At 34.9% G+C, this 23,007-nt stretch overlaps 3 protein-coding genes across 6 annotated transcripts; 2 read left to right on the forward strand and 1 right to left on the reverse strand.

Moving 5' to 3' along the window:
- The first annotated feature begins 438 nt into the window (after positions 1 to 438).
- LOC134243902 (uncharacterized) lies at positions 439 to 3,845 on the forward strand. Its single transcript, XM_062726145.1, has 2 exons — positions 439 to 517; positions 1,453 to 3,845. Exon 2 carries the CDS (start codon positions 1,483 to 1,485, stop codon positions 3,709 to 3,711), a length of 2,229 nt encoding a protein of 742 aa, XP_062582129.1. The 5' UTR covers positions 439 to 517; positions 1,453 to 1,482; the 3' UTR covers positions 3,712 to 3,845.
- A 1,521-nt stretch (positions 3,846 to 5,366) lies between these two features.
- On the reverse strand, positions 5,367 to 8,625 carry LOC134243906 (stabilizer of axonemal microtubules 3-like). Its single transcript, XM_062726149.1, has 6 exons — positions 8,351 to 8,625; positions 7,640 to 7,828; positions 7,197 to 7,373; positions 6,837 to 7,057; positions 6,265 to 6,482; positions 5,367 to 5,903 (listed from the first exon to the last, which is right to left on the reverse strand). Exons 1-6 carry the CDS (start codon positions 8,459 to 8,461, stop codon positions 5,815 to 5,817), a joined length of 1,005 nt encoding a protein of 334 aa, XP_062582133.1. The 5' UTR covers positions 8,462 to 8,625; the 3' UTR covers positions 5,367 to 5,814.
- A 256-nt stretch (positions 8,626 to 8,881) lies between these two features.
- LOC134243903 (FGGY carbohydrate kinase domain-containing protein-like) lies at positions 8,882 to 22,773 on the forward strand. 4 transcript variants are annotated; one of them, XM_062726146.1, is made up of 16 exons: positions 8,883 to 9,071; positions 9,538 to 9,748; positions 10,201 to 10,318; positions 11,255 to 11,430; positions 12,015 to 12,100; positions 13,230 to 13,357; positions 13,742 to 13,870; positions 13,982 to 14,091; positions 15,751 to 15,858; positions 16,219 to 16,283; positions 16,494 to 16,659; positions 16,993 to 17,067; positions 17,202 to 17,322; positions 17,417 to 17,511; positions 17,632 to 17,693; positions 20,947 to 22,773. In XM_062726146.1, exons 2-16 carry the CDS (start codon positions 9,563 to 9,565, stop codon positions 21,023 to 21,025), a joined length of 1,704 nt encoding a protein of 567 aa, XP_062582130.1. In that variant the 5' UTR covers positions 8,883 to 9,071; positions 9,538 to 9,562; the 3' UTR covers positions 21,026 to 22,773. The 4 variants fall into 4 exon arrangements, 3 of the variants coding, with proteins under 3 accessions (XP_062582130.1, XP_062582131.1, XP_062582132.1); XM_062726147.1 differs by having other exon boundaries at positions 8,883 to 9,067; XM_062726148.1 differs by having other exon boundaries at positions 8,910 to 8,931.
- The last annotated feature ends 234 nt before the right edge of the window (positions 22,774 to 23,007 follow it).

A 23,007-nucleotide genomic window follows, 5' to 3' on the forward strand; every position in this document is an offset into this window, starting at 1 on the left:
ATGCTAAGTTTATAATTATGATGAGAAATGGTGCTTCTTTCAAAATTGTGAATTGTGAATTTCATGGCCTTTGGTTTAAAATTTGAACCAATTTTAATTGTTGGAAGTGGTAATACATGATACTCAGGTGACCTATGTTTTCATTGGCCCGTTGGCCTCTTGTTTAACTTTTTTTGATATCCACGCAAGATAATGTTTTCAATTATTGGATTCTTTTAGTCTCATTTCGTTTAACTTTTTTTGATATCCACGCAGCAGATAATGGATTTTGAAAACAATTAATTCCCTTCAGAAATTAAAAAAAAAAAACACTCTCTTTTTATATAGTCTTTTTTTTAACTGTGCAAGGCTAAGCCGATTATAAAAGCTATTTAAAAGTACCAAGTCTGCCGATTTACATATCAATGACTTTGTCACGATCTGCTCCAACAGATCATATGATTAAAGCGAAACAAGGTTTTCCTGTTTTGAATTTAATCAGACATATTTCGGAGTGGACTTGTCAAGAAAAATATAGGTTTGTTACATTGTATACAGGCATTGTATTACTAAATATAATTTTTTTTTCAATCGACAGTTAATCGAAATATGCATTTGATCAAGTTAGTAAATTGTATCGATCTTACATTTGTAGCAAGTAGGCCCCTACTTATTAAACGTCAAGTCTAGGCTTAGTGAGTCGAGTACATTATAGCGTATGTGTATAACGTACAAAATAGCCAGCTCCATCTTGGGGATCTTGAACCTTCGGAAATGTGATGCCCTTCCCAATATTTAATTTCACTTGTAAAATATGAATAGATGCATTGTTTTGTATGTTACTGGCTCTCATGGATATGGTATGGCGTAGAACTGAAATCCATTTCCATGAAATCGAAATTTTGCCTCATCGAGGGAAAGGATATTTCAGTGCACCCCCATCACGATCTAAACGACACACCTACCCCAAATTTATACAATCCCTCCTTCCCCTTTTTTTGTTTTAAATTCCCTCACAGGAATTCTTCATTTATATATGGAGACCCCAATACTTGCTGATGGAGAGCTGCATTTTTTTTACCCAACCTCAGCACTAAGGACCATTGAGCAGTGAGGGATCTTTTTCGTGCCAGCACCTGCTGCGACATAGGACCTCGGTTTATACAGACTCATCCGAAACATCAGTCTCCATGTCCAAATACGAATATACATACATGTATTGTCACTTGTCCATTGACAAAGTAATTTTGGGGATTCGGACTTTTGAATGTTACCGCTCTAGCATTATATCAAAACATTATTGACCATAAAAGGGATCCCTCTCAAGTGAATAAAAAATATACGAATTGGTGGGATTTACAGCAAGTAAACTGAACAAATTAAAAAATATCATCTGAATTTTAGTGCATTTGTTATGTTTGAGAATTTCAATTACAAATAATATACTTAATAAGCATCTTCTTTTTCGATCAGGTATATGAAAATTTCTACAGAAAATAAATCATGTCTTTTGAAGTATTATACAGAAGAACTCATGAAGAGCAAAATGCCAATGCAGAGCGACCTGTTGCATCAGAACTTATCAACCAGTTCAACATAAAAGACAATCCCAAATCCTCTAGCTCAATATCGGCCATTCTTACCTCTGATCACGTGGCCAATGAGGAACTGAATATATATAGACAGTGGGCATTTATTTGCGAATGTATCATTAGACATGTCCACAACGTAGACACCATTGTAACCGGAAGCAGAATTGACTGTTCTGCTTCGCCAGAAAGTGATGAAGACCAAATGTTACAAGTCAAAGACACGGAAGTAGTTACCTCAGTAGACCGTGACGTCAGCATGGCGGGAAATGTGCTCATCATGAACACAGAGGATTGTCCACCAGGATTTACATTACTGAATCCTTACAGGCTTTCTCAGAATGAAAAGAGACATGAAACTAGATCATGCGTCGAAGCCTGCATCCAATCAAACGATGATCTCTATTTGTCAAGTGAGAGTTACATCAAATACGTTATGAATATGATAGCAGGAATGGATAAGTATTCCCCACCTTCTTTCCACGCCGGGGATTCACTTCGTCACGGTCCATGTGTCATGCTGAATTACTCCAAATATGGAAAGGATTCAGATATTGGTATTGGTTTGAAATGCTCCTCGTGGCCCAGGGATTCATTGGAATGGATATCCAGAAAACGAAAATCTCAATGGCCTAACCAACTGCTGATCAATAAAATCAAAGTTATGCCCTGTCATGCTTTGCCGGTTGGTTGTGCTCAATCTGAGAAGTGCCATTTAGAATGGCGGTTTGCATTCATCTTGCCAGAGCGAGAGCTTATCTGGAATTTCAGCGATGTTCAAATTCAGTGCTATGTTATTTTCAAAACACTAAAGAAGGAGATGCTAGACAAAATTGTTCCAGATGAAATAAATTCTTTTCATTTGAAAACCATTGTATTCTGGATGTCCGAAGAAATTTCTGACTGGGATCCATCAAATTTAACAAACTGCGTGAAGGCTTGCTTATCTTTTTTGACCGAATGTATCCAACAGAGGCACTTGTCACATTATTTTCTGAGATCTCGAAATCTCTTCATGGGCAAACTAGAAGATGAAATGATAAGGAACCGTCTCATCTCGGAAATTGAACTTGTGAAGGAGAATATCATTGGCTATTTTATTAACTGCAAATGGTGGTACAAAAGCGGTAGTCAATATCTCTCATCACTGCGGTTGTTTGCACAAGGAGCGCCAGAGATGGAGTTTCAGGCTGCCTGTAAAATTATTTTGGAAACAGGGAACAAGAAGTTGCAACGTAACAAGTATACCCATGCCCGATGTCTCAGTATGGAGGTTACAGTAGGAATTATGTTTTTGCAGACGACTGTGGAAAGTTTATTGAAGGTTGCAGAAGAAATTGATGAACAGCTGAAGACATTGATGGGTGACTATGCTTTAAAGTTCCTATCCATTCGTGTTGGAATGCTCTTTCTTGTGGAAGCTAAAAACACAGTTGATGTAGAAATGCGACGTAAGCTTATCTCTGAATCAAAGCGGTGCTTCGAGGCGGGATTACAACACGATGTGCTGGCAGCAACCATGTACTTATTAACGTATCATTACCAAGCAAGGAACTATGATTTAATCAAAAGATTTCTCAAAGACATCTTTAGCAGACGTGCAGCTATTCCATACAAAGGGACGCCTGGGTTATTTATCTGCGGGAAGCGTTCATTGCTCTCACCGGATATGGATGAAACTGTTACGTTGGTTGACATGGCAAATGAAAACGATCTTGCTTTTGACGTTATTTTCAGTTGTTCTGATATATCTTGTGTGCCCCCTGCTTTACAATATGAATGTGCTCTTTTGGAAGGGAGGTCAAATTGGTGTTTTTGTTCCGTCAATCCACTCGTTTATGTTTGTTATGTGCAGTTGCAGGTTGCATTCAACTTAAGAGATACAGAACAACTGTCTTCTTCAATTGAACATTTAAAGTCGATGGTATTATATGTTGAAAACGGAGATGAGTGTTCGAGTGGAATGCCTGTAGAGCTACACCGACATTACAATATCCTGGGATATTGTTATCGTGTCATCAATGATGTACAAAATGCCATGAAATGGTTTATGAAATCATTGGAAGTCTGTCCGACCAATGGGAATGCAGGTGCTTATCACTTGTGCATTGCTCTCTATGATCTATTTTTATCAGTACTATAATCTCTAATATGAAAAGAATAGAATTATTCCATTTTGATTTACTAGTCAAAGCACTGCTGACAACAAAAAAATTCTCGACAAAAAACTTTTTGTTTTTGCTGCTGAATCAGCAGAAATCAAATCATATTGTACATATAATAGTATACATATATATGAATAAAGTCGTAAGTTAAGAATCATTTTTCATTTTTTTTTTCTAGTAAGTCTGTTTGTTTAATGTCCCTTTGATATTTTTTCAATCATTGAGGCGTCACCACTTGCCAAGGGAGGGCTGAAACTTTAGTCCTGTACTCTTCATTTACTATCTTTGAGCAGAGAGTGATCTTTCATGCCAACACCTACATGGACACGATACATGTGTGTATCTGGGATTATACGGCCCCAAAACCCTCAGTGGTATTCTGATCCGCGATCTAAGGATCAACTGCTTACTCTGCGATGATAAAGCAACGCACTAACCGCTGTGCCACGCAGAGGTAAGAGATGGAATGGATCCAATATTAACGAAAGAATGGCAGTATGCATGATAAAAAAAAAACGCATAATAAAAATAATACGCTAAATGATATAAAATAGTTTAATGAAACAATATTCTTTAGATGAATATGATTCGTTTTGAGTAAAATCCGTTTCGTTTTTTAACGTTTTTGTAAGCTATCTATTCTACAGAAGTCACTGATAAAAAAAACGGATTATTTAGTCTCTTGAACAATTTTCTTTCATCGGTTTTTGATCCATGTTATTTAGGTTTGAAAAGTCTATCAAAAGCTAAGGTTCTGGATATTTTTATTCTGGTATTTTTAACAAAAAATTGTTTTAGTACCTTAAATGCTGTATAAGGCACATAGGAAATGGGGCGACTAAGAAGCTGCAGGTGTGCCGCCAACTACATGTTGAGTAGTAAGATCCACTAATATTGCTCACACCAACCAGTTTCATCTATAAAACAAAATACCTAAAGCATGCTACGAAAAAGATGGGAAAGACTATAAAAAGAGCGAGAGCTTAGCATCACAGGATATCGCCTCTCTATTTTGCGCCAACTTCATCAACGTTACAGAATGATGTTGTCTATAGAGTTTACTATTTGCTATTCCTGAACTGTATAGAAATTAATAATTTGCAATTGACTACAAGCTGTTGGAATTAGAACCAGGGAATTTAAACCATTGTTCCGTCCACACATAAACCACCAATATCAAATTCAAAGGTCTCAAACCAACGAAGTACAGCCACCATTTGGTTTGGCTATAAATTCAGATCTTTACTGCAAAGTCTGATGGAAGAGTCAAAGTGCACAATCTTTGTACTGAACATTTTGCAAAAAAAAAACTGTCTCTATCAAAAAGGTTGATATATCGGTATTTGGTGTGGTTGTTCATATCAAAGATTTTTTTGTTGTTCATTGTTAATTTTTCATATGTCAATATGTTCAACTGTTAAAATCTCAGAATACTAACATACCCCATGTGTGGACTTTAGTGAAATAAAAAGTTTCAATTAAGTTTCAAGGTGCCTCTCAATTTTATTTCACAAAATTCCTTTAAAATGTCTGTTTCCAGAACTTTTTACTCACTTGTTTGAGGGAATCATGTTGTAAAAAAAAATCAAGGTATTAGTTTTAGTCCTAGACTTAATGAATAAATAGAACAAACTTAAAATGTCCTTATGTTTAATGACTTGTGATGTCAGTATACAAAGCATACTGTATTACACACATATAGACTTTAATAAAATTACTAAAAATATCACAGCCTCTGTAACAAACATCACAATAATATGTGTAATACTTACAATGTACCAATTTGTAAAAAAAAAAAAGACATTTAAAACACAAAAATTTCACATTTAAGCAACAAAAATATACTTCAACAAAAATTAAACTATTTTTTAACATAATCAACTCAATTTCCAAATGTTCTATCCACATTTGAATACAATAATCTTCAAGAGTTCCTCATTGTAACATTTGAAAATTCAAATTAAACCAATCTTTACGCTACTGAAAGTCTGAAACTGGTTTGTATTATGGAATCAAGATTGGTATCAATGTGTAAAATATATCCTGACTTCTGTACAGTTAATTTTTTATCATCTGTGGTGTTATACAATGACTGGCTTCTTACTTCCCACATGCTGGTATTCTGTGTTGTACATCTTGGGTGCTGTCATCACTGACTTGGTACCTGGGGCTGCAAGAAAAATACCTATGTATAAATCAATACTGTCTTGTCTTTATATATATATTTAACTATATAAAAATGATTACAGTCTTGGATCAAAAAAGTGTTTGGAGAATGAACAGAACCAGAGCAATTATTTACTGTCAATTTTACTGTAAATTTCTAGTGCTATATGAATTTGTCAGTTGAAGATGAAAATAAGAAGGTTAAACATTTTCCAACACACAGCATATTTAAATATCTTTAAAATAAAAACATTTATCGATGCTATTAAAGTACACAGAAATATTTCCATGAATGGAAATTAGCTTGTTAAATTTAATTGAAGAAATAAACAAACTGACAGTGCAAATCAAAAATATCTACAAACCTGGAAGGACAAAAGGTGTGTCTACAGCGCAGTAGTAATTCTCCTTGGCCTTGACATCTGAGGGCTGCTGGAAGGATTCGGCGTACAGGGACTTCAGGCCTGCGTGGGGGACAGGTAACAGGGCCTTAGGCTGCCTGGGGATGGTGGTCCGAGTCTTAAACCATGTGGGGTCAACCATTGGTAATCGCTCTCTAGGAACATTGTCCTTGGGAACAGGACTACAATGAAACAAAATGTCCTCACTTTTACCATGTTAACTTATTAGAAGTTTACTTTCTCGGATACTAAAATAACCAGTCTATTACAATGTGACTGTGACTTTTGAAATTTCATGCATTTATCAACTGCAATTAAACTGACATATAAATTTCCTCTTAATGAAAAGGAATATTTAAGGTTTTTTTTAAAAGAAAGGCTACCTCTAGTCTTTCACAAATTAGTTAGAATTCATTTTGATATTCCTTTCTCAATATAATCTAAGAAAATAGTTTTCCTTGCCACTGTAAGTGTTGTTTCATTGCTATGGCAAACACTACATGTATAAAATACTAGTTAATATAGGTTATATTTACTTGTGTTTAAGACCGTGTCCCCAGGCCTTTGGGTATTCCTCACACTCCCAATATGTGGCCACATCCTTCTTTGGGTATTTTTTAAGTTCATTAGGTTTAAATGACCTGTGATCTTTCTGTGTGGTAGATAGGTAGGGGTCTAATAAGTTTAGAACTCCTTTGTCCCTGACATAGAATGGCTGGCCCTGAAGTTTTGGATTCTGTGTTGTACCCTGTCCATACTATGAAAAAAAGAAGATAGAAAAAAAGCAATTTAACAAAATATCATAAGAAGACGGAACGTAATGGTCACTGCCTTGGTACATAAAAATGAAAAGACTCGAAACCTCGAAGTGAAAATAAAATGAAAGCAGTGCCTACTTTTGATGGTCCTTCTACATGGTGGTCATGTAGATTGTAGGGTTGTGGTAGGTTGAGGCCTGCAGCATCCTGGAAATGATAATTTTGTCTGACTCCAGACTTGTTGGAAAATTCCTCTTTTGTTTCTGTCAACTGATTTCCCATAGTAAGTGGTTTTCTCCAACCTCCTTTATCAAGCTGACAAAGAAAACAATGTCATTCAACTCAGATTACTTACACATCATATAAACATTAATTTAAAAAAATCAAAATGATTTTAATCAAACTTGAAGCAAACTGATTGATTGTTTGTTGTTTTTCAAGCAAATTGGTTTCCTGTGTATTTTGATGGATTTATTATCATTTAACAAAATTTTCTCATGACACACTGACAGGATTGCAATTTTCAATGACAACATAAGTGTTTATCATTTGAACACATGATAAGAGGTACATATGCTCACTTTTTCTGCCAGATCCTTGACATAATTTACTTTCCAATGTCCAGGAGCCTTCTGGTGGATAGGATTGCCATAAGCACCCTTTCCATATTTGGTGTCATGGAAATCCCCATATGTTGTTTTGAAGTGCTGGTCTCTTGTAATTTCATCCTGTTTTGCCAGGGGAGGAGGGACTGGATCATATATCAAGGTCTACAACATTAGAGGAATATGTTGTAATACATATAAGATATAACATTGAATTCAGATAACTACATTAATATTGAAGTGCATGTATCATATTGACTGTATTGAAATCTTCAACTAGTTTAACAAATTCTTGTTCAAATGCTGTGCAATGATGTTAAAAGGAATATTATTCATGGAATAAAATAAGTTTTAATACTGTCCCAGCCTTTGATTTTTAGTTCTGTTTACAGATGTTAAGGACATTAACAGTTGTGACATTGCATTATTTTAAAGCCTGAAATAATATTTTGGTTCAATAATTTATTGTCATCTACATTATTCTGAATAATTATACTACCAATGTACATGTACCATGTATATTTAAAGTGGCATATTATTGATTTAGAACTACATCTTTCATGAGCATGCATGCATTCTCTGCATCCTCATCACTCACCATTGCAGTAAACATACTACCCCTTTTCCCTCCCAAGGGAAAAACTGAACAACTTCATAACAACTTCACAGAATTTATCAAACACATACCTTGAAATCAGAATTAGGAAAATAATATCCTGGTCGATAATGGTGACCAACCCCTGTGGACGTCTGCTGCCAATCTTGTCGTGGCTCGTTCTTGATTTCTTGGAAACTCATTTTCTTACGATTTGTTGTATTGCAATAATTTGTTAAGATCTACACTGTAACTACAATATTTAAATCATAAATATACCCTACATTGCCAAGATAAAGAAAGCACTTTCCCTCCTTCACGTTTTGTGTCACTGTTACCAAGCAAGCGCAAAGAATTATGGGTAATTGTTGTATACTTTTAGACTGAATCTCGGCTTATGCTCCGGAAGTATTTTTGATAAGGGTATCAATCATTACTGTAAGAAAAAACCCCCTAAAACTGTTATATATTTTAAAAATCAGTCAAATAATGGTTGCATATCTAAGGAATAAATTAATTAGGATTGTTTTACACAATAATTTCATTTTCAACTTTGGAGATGGACCCTAAAGAATAATCCATTCCGAATGGCACACTCGGAAGATTTCGGAAATTTATTGAACACAAGTATCAGGATTGATAAGGTTATTATTTTTGCAAGCTTGTCACGGCGGTTAAGTATAAAACTTTGCATATTATTGTTAGAAGTATTTGAAATTTACTTATTTTGTCGAAATAGCCGTTTAAAAGATTAAAAATTCATTATGTAAATGTTGGCGCAATATCGTCAGTCAGAAGTAAAAGTGAAAGTAGGTAAGACACGTTTTAGATGATTTGATTATTATGATTCTCGATATTTGTAGAAAATTATAGAGTACATTTTCAAGAACATATATACACTGTATCATGGTGTTACAGTGTGAGAAGATTTAGGCTTCAGTGTTTCAGTAGATCTTAAACAATTGCAACGCAATACGTTTCATTGGCTTATTTTAAAATTAGGCCTACTAGAATACAGTGAACATACTCAACTGAATTGACTGATAATGTCATAATTTAGTATCTTTTGAACTGTTTCACATCTAATTATTCTGGGGCTTCACTTCAGATCAGTTGAAGAGGTCTACAAATAAATAAGGATTGTGCTGATTTTTGATTGACTTAATTTCTGTTGATAACTGCAGTAATAAATTTCAGGTTTTGTGGTCCCATTGAATGATGGCATCTTTCTTGTTGTTTCTATAATATTTTACTTATTGTTTTCATTTCTTATAGCTAGATTTTGGTGAAGGAGACTCAGAGCAATGATGGATGTCCCACACTACATTGGTATTGATGTTGGCACTTGCAGTGTCAGAGCAGCAGTTGTGAATCAAAATGGAAAAATTGTTGCCAAGTCCACTGAGAAGATAAAGATATGGGAACCAGCTGCCAACTTCTATCTTCAGTCATCAGAAAACATCTGGAAGGCAGTGATTCAAGCTGTCAGGGTATAAGTGTTTAAACAACACCCCCCCACCCCCCAAAAAAAACTTGCCAAGAAGTATAGTTTATTCAAGTCTTAATTAATGACCAAATAGAATTTTGGATTATTGTGATTAATAAATTTGTTGCTGAAATATATTATTGGATTTTTTCACTTGAATGAACTTCTATGCATTCCTTTGCATGTTAGTAGATATAATGAGCTTTTTGCTGTGCTTTTAGATAATGAGTTGATTTCTGATATATCACTAGAAATTAATGACATAAATCAAGTTTTATGTTCACTGACTTTATTGTTACAAACGTAAAAAACTTTTGTGTCACTTTTAAACATTGAAACATCTACATTTTAAGTAAAAGAATGCCAAAAGAATTGCTATGAATTGAATACACTACCTCACATATGATGCAAATTGTTTTAAGTCAGAATGATGCAATGCTCTGTTATTCTTCATAGACAGCGGTAAATCAATCAGGTGTGGCCAAAGACTTGATTCATGGTATAGGGTTTGATGCCACTTGTTCTCTGGTTGTTCTAGATGTGGAGGGAAAGCCTGTTTCAGTTTGTCCCAAAGGTACATGTATTTGTAACCTCCCAAATTCTTTATACAAATTAAGTGTTTCGAACTCCTCTGTGTATGTATGATTGATAATACCTTTCTCTATTTTTTCTATTTTAAAGCTCTACTTGTGAGACACATCAAGAGCTTATGCTTAAGTAAAGTGTCCTTTATCCAGTGGTCTGTCCATCTGTCTGTCCGTAAACAATTTTTTAAAAATGTTTCTCCTCCAACAGTTTTGATTCGATTTCAGTACCAAGTATACTAAGATACATAAAGTTGGCCTTGCTAAGACACATTATTTATTTATGACACACAACAAATTTTGCTTAATTATGAATTAATTACTCCAAATTCTTACTTCAACTGAACAAAAGCTTGATTAGTTACTCTTAGGGATGGGTATCACCAAAAATTTTGTATCGCGATACATCACGATTTTTCCCCAAAATATCACGATAATATCATGATATTTTTACCATTAATTTTTACAATGATTTTTATTGAATTGTCATTATTTTTCTTAAAAATATGCTAGAAAAACAAAATTTCACTTTTTTGAATTTTTTATGTACATAAAATTAATCATGTTTGGATGGTAAGATGTTGTTCTTTTCACCTTTTACAACATTTTTTAGACTTTCTATAATTGTAATTTGAAAGATTGAACAAATAAATGAATAATTTCGGGGCTTTATTATATGTACCTAAATACCGGTATTTAGGTCTCCGTATCACGATACGTATCACGCATCAAAAAATCGCAGTATACCGGTATACCGATAAAATCGCACATCCCTAGTTACTCTCATAGTTGACATCTGCATGCAACACATGCCAGAATGTTGTCCAATAGTCCTTGTGACAAAGTATCTTAATGACACAAAATAAAAACAACAGGTAGAAGTATGATGGTGGTTTAATTGGTTGACTTTCAATGACTTTCTTCAGTTTCAGAGACTACACATTCAGACTCTTGTAAGGATTGTGACATCATCATGTGGATGGATCACAGGGCTGAAAGTGAGGCAAAGTTTATAAACTCAACTAAGCATTCAGCCCTAAAGTGCCAGGGTGGGCAAATGTCTCTTGAAATGCAGCCACCCAAACTCTTGTGGCTTAAAAAGGTGAGAATTTAAAATTAAATATGATGTTTTTGACATGTCTTCTTATCAATCAGTATGGTTTGGAGAATAGTGATAACTTTTATTTTTTTATGTTAAGTGATAAAGAGTTTACATGTACACATAATATGTATTTAAAATCATATATTACATCTACTGAATGTTACTTCCTAATGTCTTCCTTTATCCATACAGTCATAAATTTATATTCTACTGTAGAAGCACAAATTTTCGTAGGGATAAAATTTTGTTGAATTGTTATCTAAAATAATTTCATGGGAATTTATTTTCATTGTTTTGAAATTAACCCTATTCAATATATATATAGTCAATTAGTCATATAAATTTTCCTGTGGGATTTAATTCTGTTGATAATTCTTAACAACAAAATAAACAAAATTTAACCCCCACAAATATTTGTGCTTTTGCAGTAAACAAAGTCTTTCTTTCTTTGTTATTATCAATATCATATTAATGTTACAGCTATTGCAGAAAAAAATTATTCATATTGATGTAAATTGAGACAGTTGATATCAATGTTATAATGTCCACATGTCATTTTAGTCACTGCATATCTTTGATTTCAGAATTTACCACAGAGTTGGAGAAAGGCCCATCATTTCTTTGATCTACCAGACTTTCTGACTTGGAAAGCCACAAAAAGCTCAACAAGGTTTCACATATGTAGCTGCTATTTAACTTCACAATGATAGTTTTAGCAACTGAGTTAAGGTAGGATTCTTCTCTGGTTTTTGACTTAAGATGAAACACTCAAAGTATATTTGCTTATATGTCTTATATATTGAGGTGTAAGGAATTTATAAGATCATATTTTTCTTTCCTCATCACAATTGTACAACTTTAAATAGAAATGGTAAACTGCATTTGAAAACTCGCAGGGACTATATTTTTGGCGAAATGGTGGCGTATGAAAATATCTTCTTTTCTGCCTCTCAAAATTATTATAGAACAATGAATTTAGTTATAATTTTTACACAATCAAAGACTTGGAGAAATTTTCAAATGTAAGTTAGATTAATAATGAGGGACTAAACTTTCAAAATATATCAAATAAATATGATTTTTTAAAAAAAATAGAACTTAATTAGCTTTTAAATGCTTCCTCTCAAAGTGCAGATTTGAGCCAAAAATCCATAAAAAGTATTTTTTTTTCTCTCTTAGTAAATGATCAAAACTTTTTGTTTTTGTATCATTTTGTACATTTATAAGACTACTTTATTATATGTGAAAATAAGAAAAAGTTAAATATAGGAAGCATATGAAAATAACTAATATATCCTGAAAAATTAAGAAAAACAGAGAAAATTCGGATTAGCCAATATCCAGTTAAGTTAAATTATTTGGGTAAATTTGATAATATCATGCTATAGACCCGATATAGTAATATGTTTTTATGCAAAAAGAACAATCATTAACCTTTTGAAATAGAAGTAGGTATCACATGATTGGCAACAGTTATTTTTTATTCTTAATGTCAAGGAAAATGATAATGACCTTGACCTGACCTTGCCTCTAATATAAAACGGTCAAATTTAATTTCACTGATACTATCACTTACTGGTATTGTCTTCTTGATTCTGTGAAAATTTCATTAATTTTTAAATATTAGAAATATGAGAAGAATCCTACCTTAAAAAACAGAAAAAACTACATGTACTGTGGAAAAAATGCTATAAAACCTCAATGAAACAGATAATTTTTGCTGCAAAACTCATGGAACTGATAAAAAATGTTCTGCTCTGGTTAGATGGCTGCTGTTATGTTTTGCACTTTACTGATAGGTCCCTTTGTTCGTTGGTTTGTAAGTGGTCTTATCATGCTGACAATCGGGGCAATCCAAGATGGGATCAGGATTTCTACAAAACTATAGGGCTAGAGGATTTACTAGAAGATGATGTCAAGAAAATTGGTAATTTTATATTTACATTGATAGCAGCTGCACTGTAGGCAGATTTACAAAAGCTAGTTTTATGAAGGCTGACTTTCTGATTGTGAATATGCTTAAGTCTTGATTTAATGATGAAATTGAGAAATCATTAGAATGACTTTCTTTATTGATGTATCTTTGAAAGGCTTAAAATTAGGTCAATTTGACCTAATTTTGAAAACTTTGAGTTACTTGCATTTTACAAATACATGAACTTGTATCATGCATGCTTTCATCATGGTACCCACAGTTAGGCTTTGTATCTTGAAAAAAGTAAATGAAAAGTTAATAGTAGGTCATAAATCATTATTAAAAGGGTATATTGCCTACCTTTTATATAAAGTATTGTGTACCATTTATAAACAGGCACCAAGGTCCAGTCTCCTGGAATACTCTGTGGGAGTGGCCTCTGTGACTCTGTAGCCATAGCGATGGGGCTGAAGATGGGGACCCCTGTGGGAACCTCCATTGTAGATGCACATGCTGGTGTCTTAGGTAAATAATTTGGGTATATTTCTTCTCAAACTGAACTCATGAATTTTCAAAAAAAAGAAGAGAGAACCATTCAAAATTGTTCCAGCATTGTTAAACCAAAGCATTTTACAGGATGTGTTGGATGCATTCCTAAAGATGATATCAATTCAGACCCTTTACCATTACCAGACCTCACCTCCCGAATGGTAGTTATATCAGGGACCTCAGTCTGTCACATGATTGTGTATCACAGAATGATAGTTATATTAGGGACCTCAGTCTGTCACATGATTGTAAGTCACAGAATGGTAGTTATATCAGGAACCTCAGTCTGTCACATGATTGTAAGTCACAGAATGGTAGTTATATCAGGAACCTCAGTCTGTCACATGATTGTAAGTCACATGATTGTAAGTCACAGAATGGTAGTTATATCAAGGACCTTGATCAGTCTGTCACATGATTGTAAGTCACAGAATGGTAGTTATATCAGGAACTCAGTCTGTCTTATGATTGTAAGCCACAGAATGGTAGTTATATCAGAGACCTCAGTCTGTCACATGATTGTAAGTCGTAGAATGGTAGTTATATCAGGAACTCAGTCTGTCACATGATTGTAAGTCACAGAATGGTAGTTATATCAGGAACTCAGTCTGTCATATGATTGTAAGTCACAGAATGGTAGTTATATCAGGAACCTCAGTCTGTCACATGATTGTAAGTCAAATGATTGTAAGCCACAGAATGGTAGTTATATCAGAGACTTCAGTCTGTCACATGATTGTAAGTCACAGAATGGTAGTTATATCAGGAACTCAGTCTGTCACATGATTGTAAGTCACAGAATGGTAGTTATATCAGGAACTCAGTCTGTCACATGATTGTAAGTCACAGAATGGTAGTTATATCAGGAACTCAGTCTGTCATATGATTGTAAGTCACAGAATGGTAGTTATATCAGGAACCTCAGTCTGTCACATGATTGTAAGTCAAATGATTGTAAGCCACAGAATGGTAGTTATATCAGGAACTCAGTCTGTCATATGATTGTAAGCCACAGAATAGTAGTTATATCAGGGACCTCAGTCTGTCACATGATTGTAAGTCACATGATTGTATGTCACAGAATGGTAGTTATATCAGGAACTCAGTCTGTCATATGATTGTAAGCCACAGAATGGTAGTTATATCAGAGACCTCAGTCTGTCACATTATTGTAAGTCATAGGATGGTAGTTATATCAGGAAATCAGTCTGTCACATGATTGTGAGTCACAGAATGCTAGTTATATCAGGAACTCAGTCTGTCACATGATTGTAAGTCACAGAATGGTAGTTATATCAGGAACTCAGTCTGTCATATGATTATAAGTCACAGAATGGTAGTTATATCAGGAACCTCAGTCTGTCAAATGATTGTAAGTCAAATGATTGTAAGTCACAGAATGGTAGTTATATCAAGGACCTTAATCAGTCTGTCACATGATTGTAAGTCACAGAATGGTAGTTATATCAGGAACTCAGTCTGTCACATGACTGTAAGTCACAGAATGGTAGTTATATCAGGAACCTCGGTCTGTCACATGATTGTAAGTCACAGAATGTCACATGATTGTAAGTCATAGAATGGTAGTTATATCAGGAACTCAGTCTGTCACATGATTGTAAGTCATAGAATGGTAGCTATATCAGGAACCTCAGTCTGTCACATGATTGTAAGTCACAGAGGAGCTTATTATTCTAAAAAAAATTTTACTTAAGGTATTTGATTCATAGCATTGGCCAAATGCAGTAGTTTTCAAATATTTTTGTAATTTGCATTTTGACTTTAATATTGAACTGAACACCTTGATGAAATGTAGGATGAAAAAATGTTTTTGTACCTGTTTGTGTCTTCTGCAGATGAGTCAGAATCCTCATTTTGTACCTGGAGTCTGGGGGCCTTACTACTCTGCTATACTGCCTGGTCTGTACAATGCTGAGGGAGGACAAAGTGCAGGGGGTCAACTGGTCAGTTATGGTTCACCAACCCTCTGATAAGAGAGATAACTCTTAATGACATAAATTTCTATTATTTCTTTATAAATTTGCCAAGTTTATCCAATTTCGCCCTGCAAGCTATACTGTAATTTTTCTTATTTTGTTTGTAAAACATTTCTTTTGGAAAATCATAAGAGTTAAAGCCGCATTTTATATGAGTGATCAAAGGGTTTATGAACCTTATACGTATTACTTGATTATAACCAAGAAATCTTTGAAAATGTTACTTTATATCTGCAGTGATTTACTTCAAATCAAGCAACAAACTTTATTTTCTAGAGTTCCCCATATTTTTCCTCCACACGCATTATTTTCCATCTTTGATTTTAGATAGATAAATTAATTGAGTCTCACCCTGCCTATACTCAAACAGTAAAAGAAGCAAAAACTCTACAGTAAGAAATCTACCTGATATAATCTAGATGAATTATGAAGATATAAAAAAAAAGAAAGAAAAAAATGTTTTAAGATGCATTATGAATTGCTAATACCAGAATTGAACTAATGCATACTAGAGGTAAAAACCCAGCAGAAGACTTACACTGATTCCATCTCCAAGACATTTTAAAATTCCTCAATTCTTCTGTTTTATTTTATTTTTTCAGAGATGAACGGGATGTTCATATTCATGACTGTCTAAACAATTGCCTAAATACTTATATGCAACAAGATACAGTGCCATTTGTCAGTCACTTAGCCAGAGATTACCATGTTTATCCAGATTTCCATGGCAACAGATCACCCTTGGCAGACCCAACACTCAAGGGTATGGTGGGTACTCTTAATTACTGAACCTTCTCAAAAAATCTTATTAAAAGTTTTTTTTAAATTAGATTATAGACCTATATGTGCATTTTATAGACCTATATGTGCATTTCACTTAAAACTTTATTTTCTTTAAGGCAATACAATTATCATACATCTATGTCCTTCACTCCCTCATATAATCATTTACTAGTTGCTTCCTGTTTTTAATCAATTTTTGTACTGACACAAGCTTGCGTAATAATATACATGTAAAACCATTGTTTTCGTTAAAAATTTGAGATCCCTACGAAGAGAATCTTTTTCATGCATGTTTGATTACCTTCTTGCTTTCTTTAGATATGTGGAATGTCACTGTCTATGAATGTGAGAGACCTTGCAATACAATACCTAGCCACAATACAAGCCCTCACTGTAAGTTAATCTGACTGAACTCTGCTACAGTACCTTATACTGAATAATTGAGATATTGATATCTGGAGTGAGATAAATAATGATATATCACACATTGTATTGCTTCACATACATGACATATTTTACTTTTATAGTATGGGACCAGACATATTATTGATGAAATGAAGAAAGCAGGTCATTCAGTTGAAATTATTTATATGTGTGGTGGTCTGAGCAAAAATCGCCTTTACGTGGAAACTCATGCAGATGTGCTAGGTAACCCATATGATCTGATACCTGAGAATTGATTAACAAGGAATTGGATCAAAACGTTTGACATCTTTATTCTATCGTTTGCTTTATTTTGAAGGTATTCCCGTGGTACTGCCGGATGAAGAAGAACTTGTTTTGGTTGGATCAGCAATCCTTGGGGCAAGTGCTTCCAAGGACTTTAGAACAATCCAGGTCAGTGAAATGTTTGTTGAAGGCACATTTGCTAGATTATCTGAAAACCCAGGTGACTTTGAACTTGTAGGAAAAGTTGACAAGTAATTAATGACAAATTTTCTCTTCAACCATGGAAAGGATGCTATGCTGAGTATGTGTGGAGAAGGAAAAATAATCAGACCCTCAGAATCACAGGCTGGGTAAGCGTTAGATTTTATGTATTATTTACATGAGTTCAGAAGACATTACATACATGTACTAATTTATCATTAGGGTCTTATATAAACTGAACTCACTGTATAGGTCCGTTTAACTGCACACACAAGGGTTAGCTTAGTGTTTAGATTACATTCTGTGCTGCCTTTTCAAGATAGAATCAAACCTTGTTATCTTGAACTCAGTGGGACCAAGAAAAAAATTGAGATATCCAAGGATTTAAGATATCTGATATAAAATATTTAAAGAATACATGTAAGTGGTTGGGACTTCAAATTTTCTTTGACATAACCATGTTATTTGAGATATCAGTGTTTTAGATACTGAAATACTGTACATGCTTTGACTGTTTACCCAGGGGGTGCGTAATTTGGTTCTGTCAGTACAATTCTGAAGTGACAATTTTTTAGCTCACCTGAGCCGAAGGCTCAAGTGAGCTTTTCTGATCAAAAATTTGTCCGTCGTCTGTCATCGTCGTCGTTGTTGTCGTCGTCATTGTCGTAAACTTTTTACGTTTTCATCTTCTTCTCAAGAACCACTGGGCCAATTTCAACCAAACTTGCTACAAAGTATCCTTGGGTAAAGGGGATTCAAGTTTGTTCAAATGAAGGGCCACACCCTTTTCCAAGGGGAGATAATTATGAATAAGAGAAAAATTAATGGCATTTTTAGTTCACATGAGTCACTCGGGTGACCTATTGCTATCTGTTTTCGTCCATCGTCGTACGTCGTTCGTTGTTCGTCGTCAATCGGTCGTAAACTTTTGAACATTTTCAGCTTCTTCTCTGCAACCACTGAACCAATTTCAACCAAATTTGGCACAAAGCATCTATGGGTGAAGGGGAACAAAAACTGTGAATTTCATGATCCCTGCCCCCCTGGGGCCTGGGGGTTGGGGCCAAAACCACTTAAATTAATGCAATCTTTAAAAATCTTCTTCTTTACTCCTGGACATCAAGCAGTCAAACTGTTTGCATGATTGTAATCAGCACTGAGTCCTCTACCAAAATTGTGAAATTCATGGCCCTGGGGTCAGGGGTTCTTGTGCTAGGGTGGGGCTAAATAAGTATATAGTGAAAATGCATTATTTCTTTGAAAATCTTCTTCTCTGCTCCTGGGTATTAAATAAACTAACTAAGTACATGGTTATGATGAGCAAGAGTGCCTCTACCAAAATTGTGAATTTTATGGCCCCAGGGTCAGGGGTTCTGGTGTTAGGGCGGGGCTCTATAGATTATATAGTAAAAATACATGAAATCTTTGAAAATCTTCTTCTCTGCTCCTGGGTATTATATAAACTAACTAAGTACATAGTTATGATGAGCAAGAGAGCCTCTACCAAAATTGTGAATTTTATGGCCCCAGGGTCAGGGGTTCTGGTGTTAGGGAGGGGCTCTATTGATTATATAGTGAAAATGCATTATTTCTTTGAAAATCTTCTTCTCTGCTCCTGGGTATTATATAAATTAACTAAGTACATAGTTATGATGAGCAAGAGTGCCTCTACCAAAATTGTGAATTTATGGCCCCAGGGTTAGGGGTTCTGGTGTTAGGGCGGGGCTCTATTGATTATATAGTGAAAATACACGAATTCTTTGAAAATCTTCTTCTCTGCTCTTAGGTATTAATTAAACTTACTAAGTACATAGATATGATGAGCAAGAGTGCCTCTACCAAAATTGTGAATTTTATGGCCCCAGGGTCAGGGGTCTGGTGTTAGGGCGGGGCTCTTTTGATTATATAGTGAAAATACACAAATTCTTTGAAAATCTTCTTCTCTGCTCTTAGATATTAAATAAACTTACTAAGTACATAGATATGATGAGCAAGAGTGCCTCTACTAAAATTGTGAATTTTATGGCCCCAGGGTCATGGGGTCCTGGTGTTAGGGCGGAGCTCTATTGATTATATAGTGAAAATACATGAATTCTTTGAAAATCTTCTCTGCTCCTGGGTATTAAATAAACTAACTAAATACATAGTTATGATGAACAAGAATGCCTCTACCAAAATTGTAAATTTTTATGGCCCCAGGGTCAGGGGTTCTGGTGTTAGGGAGGGGCTCTATTGATTATATAGTGAAAAAACATTAAATCTTTGAATATTTTCTTCTCTGCTCCTGGGTATTAAGCATATGAACTACCAATATAGTTATGAGCAAGGGCCCTTATCTTCCAGAATTGTGAATTTCAAGGCCCCAGGGTCAGTAGTACCATAGGGGGGGGTCTGTACTGAAAAATAATGAATTGTTTGAAATCTGCTCCTTGGTATTAATCAAATACTTTTGAAAAGCAAGGATGCCATTTCAAAAATTGTGCAATGTGTGGATCTAGGCCTAAGAGTCAAGGGTTCATGTGTGGTAGCGGCACTACTGATTATTGCTGAATATTACTGATTTGTTGAAATGCATTTTTTGTTCCCCTACCCTGCCTATGGGTATTAAGTAACCAAACTAAGCAACTGCTAAGTGTATAGTTATGATGATCAAAATTGTAAATGCTATAGCATCTGGCTTAAAACATGGATCAAATTCAATCACTGGAAAGTTGTTGCATAATGCTCAGGTGACCTATAAGGCCCATGGGCCTCTTGTTAAAAAATCTTCTTCTCAAGAACCACTGGGCCAGGAAAGATGAAACTCATGTGGAATCATCCTCAGGTAGTGTAGATTCAAGTTTGTTCAAATCCTGACCCCCAGGGGTAGGATGGGGCCAAAATGGCTGATCAAAGTTTTACATAGGAATATATAGGAAAAATCTTTAAAAATCTTCTTCTCAAGAACCACTGGGCCAGGAAAGATGAAACTCATGTGGAATCATCCTCAGGTAGTATAGATTCAGGTTTGTTCAAATCCTGACCCCCTGGGGTAGGATGGGGCCAAAATGGCTGATCAAAGTTTTACATAGGAATATAAAGGGAAACCTTTTAAAATCTTCTTTTCAAGTACTTCAAAGCCATGATTAATAATATTTATATGGAATCATCCTCAGGTAGTGAAGATTCAAGTTTGTTCAAATCATGATCCCCTGGGGGGTTAAAATTCAATCCATCCCCCCTCAGTAAACTTTCAGTTCTGATCTATGTGCTTTTTCCTAGCTAATGTGCTCAGGTGAGCACTGTGGCCCCTGGGCCTTTTGTTTTAAAAAAAGTGTTTGGGAAAGGGAGAGAATTACGGTAACATTATTGATACACCGTATTAAACCCACATGATTTATTTTTTCTGTTTTATCTTTCCAGGTTCCATGATAAAAAGTACAAGGTGTTCAGAAAAATGGCAGAAGACCAGTACAACTATAAATCAATCATGGATAGTTGATCATTAAAAAGACATAAAACTATTTCTAGAATTCAACATAAATTTTAGTCAGTGGCAAGTAACCGGGTTTAAGCATAAATGGGGAAGAATGTACAAAATGGTAATCAATCAACAATGTAGCCCGTTCTAGGTGGTTTACATGCAATGGCCAAGATCTACTTTTGATTTTCTAAGAAAATCTATTTCATTGAAAGTTGTAACTTCCAAAGCATTTATTTCCCCATAGACTAGATCGTTCAATCAGAGCTACAGTCTTGTACTAGACATGGCATCTGATTTTCAAACTAAATCATGGAGATGGTAAACTATGAATTAAGTTGTGAGAATACATACATGTTTTATATAAATAATCAGGATATATTGTAATATTTCATGTTTTTTTGTATTTAGAAATAAGGATTATATCATGATCAGTAACAATCTTGTAAACTGCAAACTACATATACAAGTATAATTATATATTTTTAGGTCACCGTCGTGTGTCAACATTTGAACATTTTTAGCTTCTTCTCTGAAACCACTGAACCAATTTCAACCAAATTTGGCATATAGCATCTATGGGTGAAGGGGAACAAAAATTGAGAATTTCATGCTCCCTGCCCCCCTGGGGCTTGGGGGGTGGGGCAAAAACCACTAAAATTAGTGCAATCTTTAAAAATCTTCTTCTTTACTCCAGGACATCAAACAGTCAAACTGTTTGCATGATTGTAATCAGCATTGAGTCCTCTACCAAATTTTTGAAATTCATGGCCCTGGGGTCAGGGGTTCTAGTAATAGGGCGGGGCTAAACAGGTTGTATAGTGAAAATGCATTCTTCTTTTAAATTCTTCTCTGCTCCTGGGCATTAAATGAATAAACTAACCAAGTGCATAGGTAAGTTGAAAATGACCATCTTTTCCAAAATTGTGAATTGCATGGCCCCAGGGTCAGGGGTTGTAGTGCCAGGGCAGGGCTATATAGATTATATAGTGAAAATGCATAAATTTTTTGAAATTCTTCTTTTCTGTTTGTGGGCATTAAATAAACTAACCAAGTGCATAGTTATGCTGAATAAGACTGCCTCTTCTCAAATTTAATAGCCCCAGGGTCAGTGGTTCTAGTGGTAGGGTGGGGCTATATAGATTATATAGTGAAAAAGCAAAAATTCTTTGAAATTCTTCTTCTCTGTTCATGGGCATTAAATAAACTAACCAAGTGCATAGTTGTGTTGAATAAGACTGCCTTTTCCAAAATTGTGAATTTCATGGCCCCAGGGTCAGGGGTTCTAGTGATAGGGTCGGGCGATATAGATTATATAGTAAAAAATGAATTATTTCTTTGAAAATCTTCTTCTTTGCTCCTGAGTATTAAATAAACTAACCAAGTACATAGTTATGTGAATAAGGCTACCTCTTCCAAAATTTTGAATTTAATGGCCCCTGGGTTGGGAGTTCTGGCATAAGGGCGGGGCTTTATTGATTATATAATGAAAATGCATAAATTCTTTAAAACTCTTCTTTTCTGCACCTGAGTATTTTTAAATCAATGAACTATGTACATACATGTAGCTATGAGGAGGAAGGATTTTGAATTTCAGGGTCCCTGGGTTAGGGCTTCTTGTGTTAGGGCAGGGCTCTAATGTTTATACAGTGAAAATGCTTGAATTCTTTGAAAAATCTTTTCCTTTGTTGTTGGGTATAATGCCAATGATCTTAGTATATATTTCTGACAAAAAACCTGCTTCTTCCAAAAATGGTTAATTTCCTGGCCCCTGGGACAGAAGAGGTTCTTTGGGGGGGGGGGGGGGTAACATAGTCTGAAATAATTTAATACTTTGAAATCTGCACTTAGGTATTAATCATGCAACAGCATGATGAAATAAAATTTTTTTAAAAATCCAAAATTTTGAAAGATGTGGCCCCAGGGTCAGTGGTTCCTGTGGAATGGGGAGCTCAGCTGTGGACCCGCCCTAACACAAGAAGCCCTGACCCAGGGGCCCTGAA

Source organism: Saccostrea cucullata, unplaced genomic scaffold (genome assembly GCF_032062105.1).
Source record: "Saccostrea cucullata isolate Sc308-1 unplaced genomic scaffold, CSIRO_AGI_Scuc_v1 ctg784, whole genome shotgun sequence".
Classification (NCBI taxonomy): domain Eukaryota; kingdom Metazoa; phylum Mollusca; class Bivalvia; order Ostreida; family Ostreidae; genus Saccostrea; species Saccostrea cuccullata.

Coding starts and splice junctions, on each gene's coding strand:
- LOC134243902 (XM_062726145.1), top strand. CDS start 1,483: ATGTCTTTTGAAGTATTATACAGAAGAACTCATGAAGAGCAAAATGCC.
- LOC134243906 (XM_062726149.1), bottom strand. CDS start 8,461: ATGAGTTTCCAAGAAATCAAGAACGAGCCACGACAAGATTGGCAGCAG. Junction 7,374..7,639: donor TCAAGGATCTGGCAGAAAAA/GTGAGCATATGT, acceptor TTTCTTTGTCAG/CTTGATAAAGGAGGTTGGAG. Junction 6,483..6,836: donor GGACACGGTCTTAAACACAA/GTAAATATAACC, acceptor GTTTCATTGTAG/TCCTGTTCCCAAGGACAATG.
- LOC134243903 (XM_062726146.1), top strand. CDS start 9,563: ATGATGGATGTCCCACACTACATTGGTATTGATGTTGGCACTTGCAGT. Junction 10,319..11,254: donor TGTTTCAGTTTGTCCCAAAG/GTACATGTATTT, acceptor GACTTTCTTCAG/TTTCAGAGACTACACATTCA. Junction 13,871..13,981: donor TGCACATGCTGGTGTCTTAG/GTAAATAATTTG, acceptor AGCATTTTACAG/GATGTGTTGGATGCATTCCT.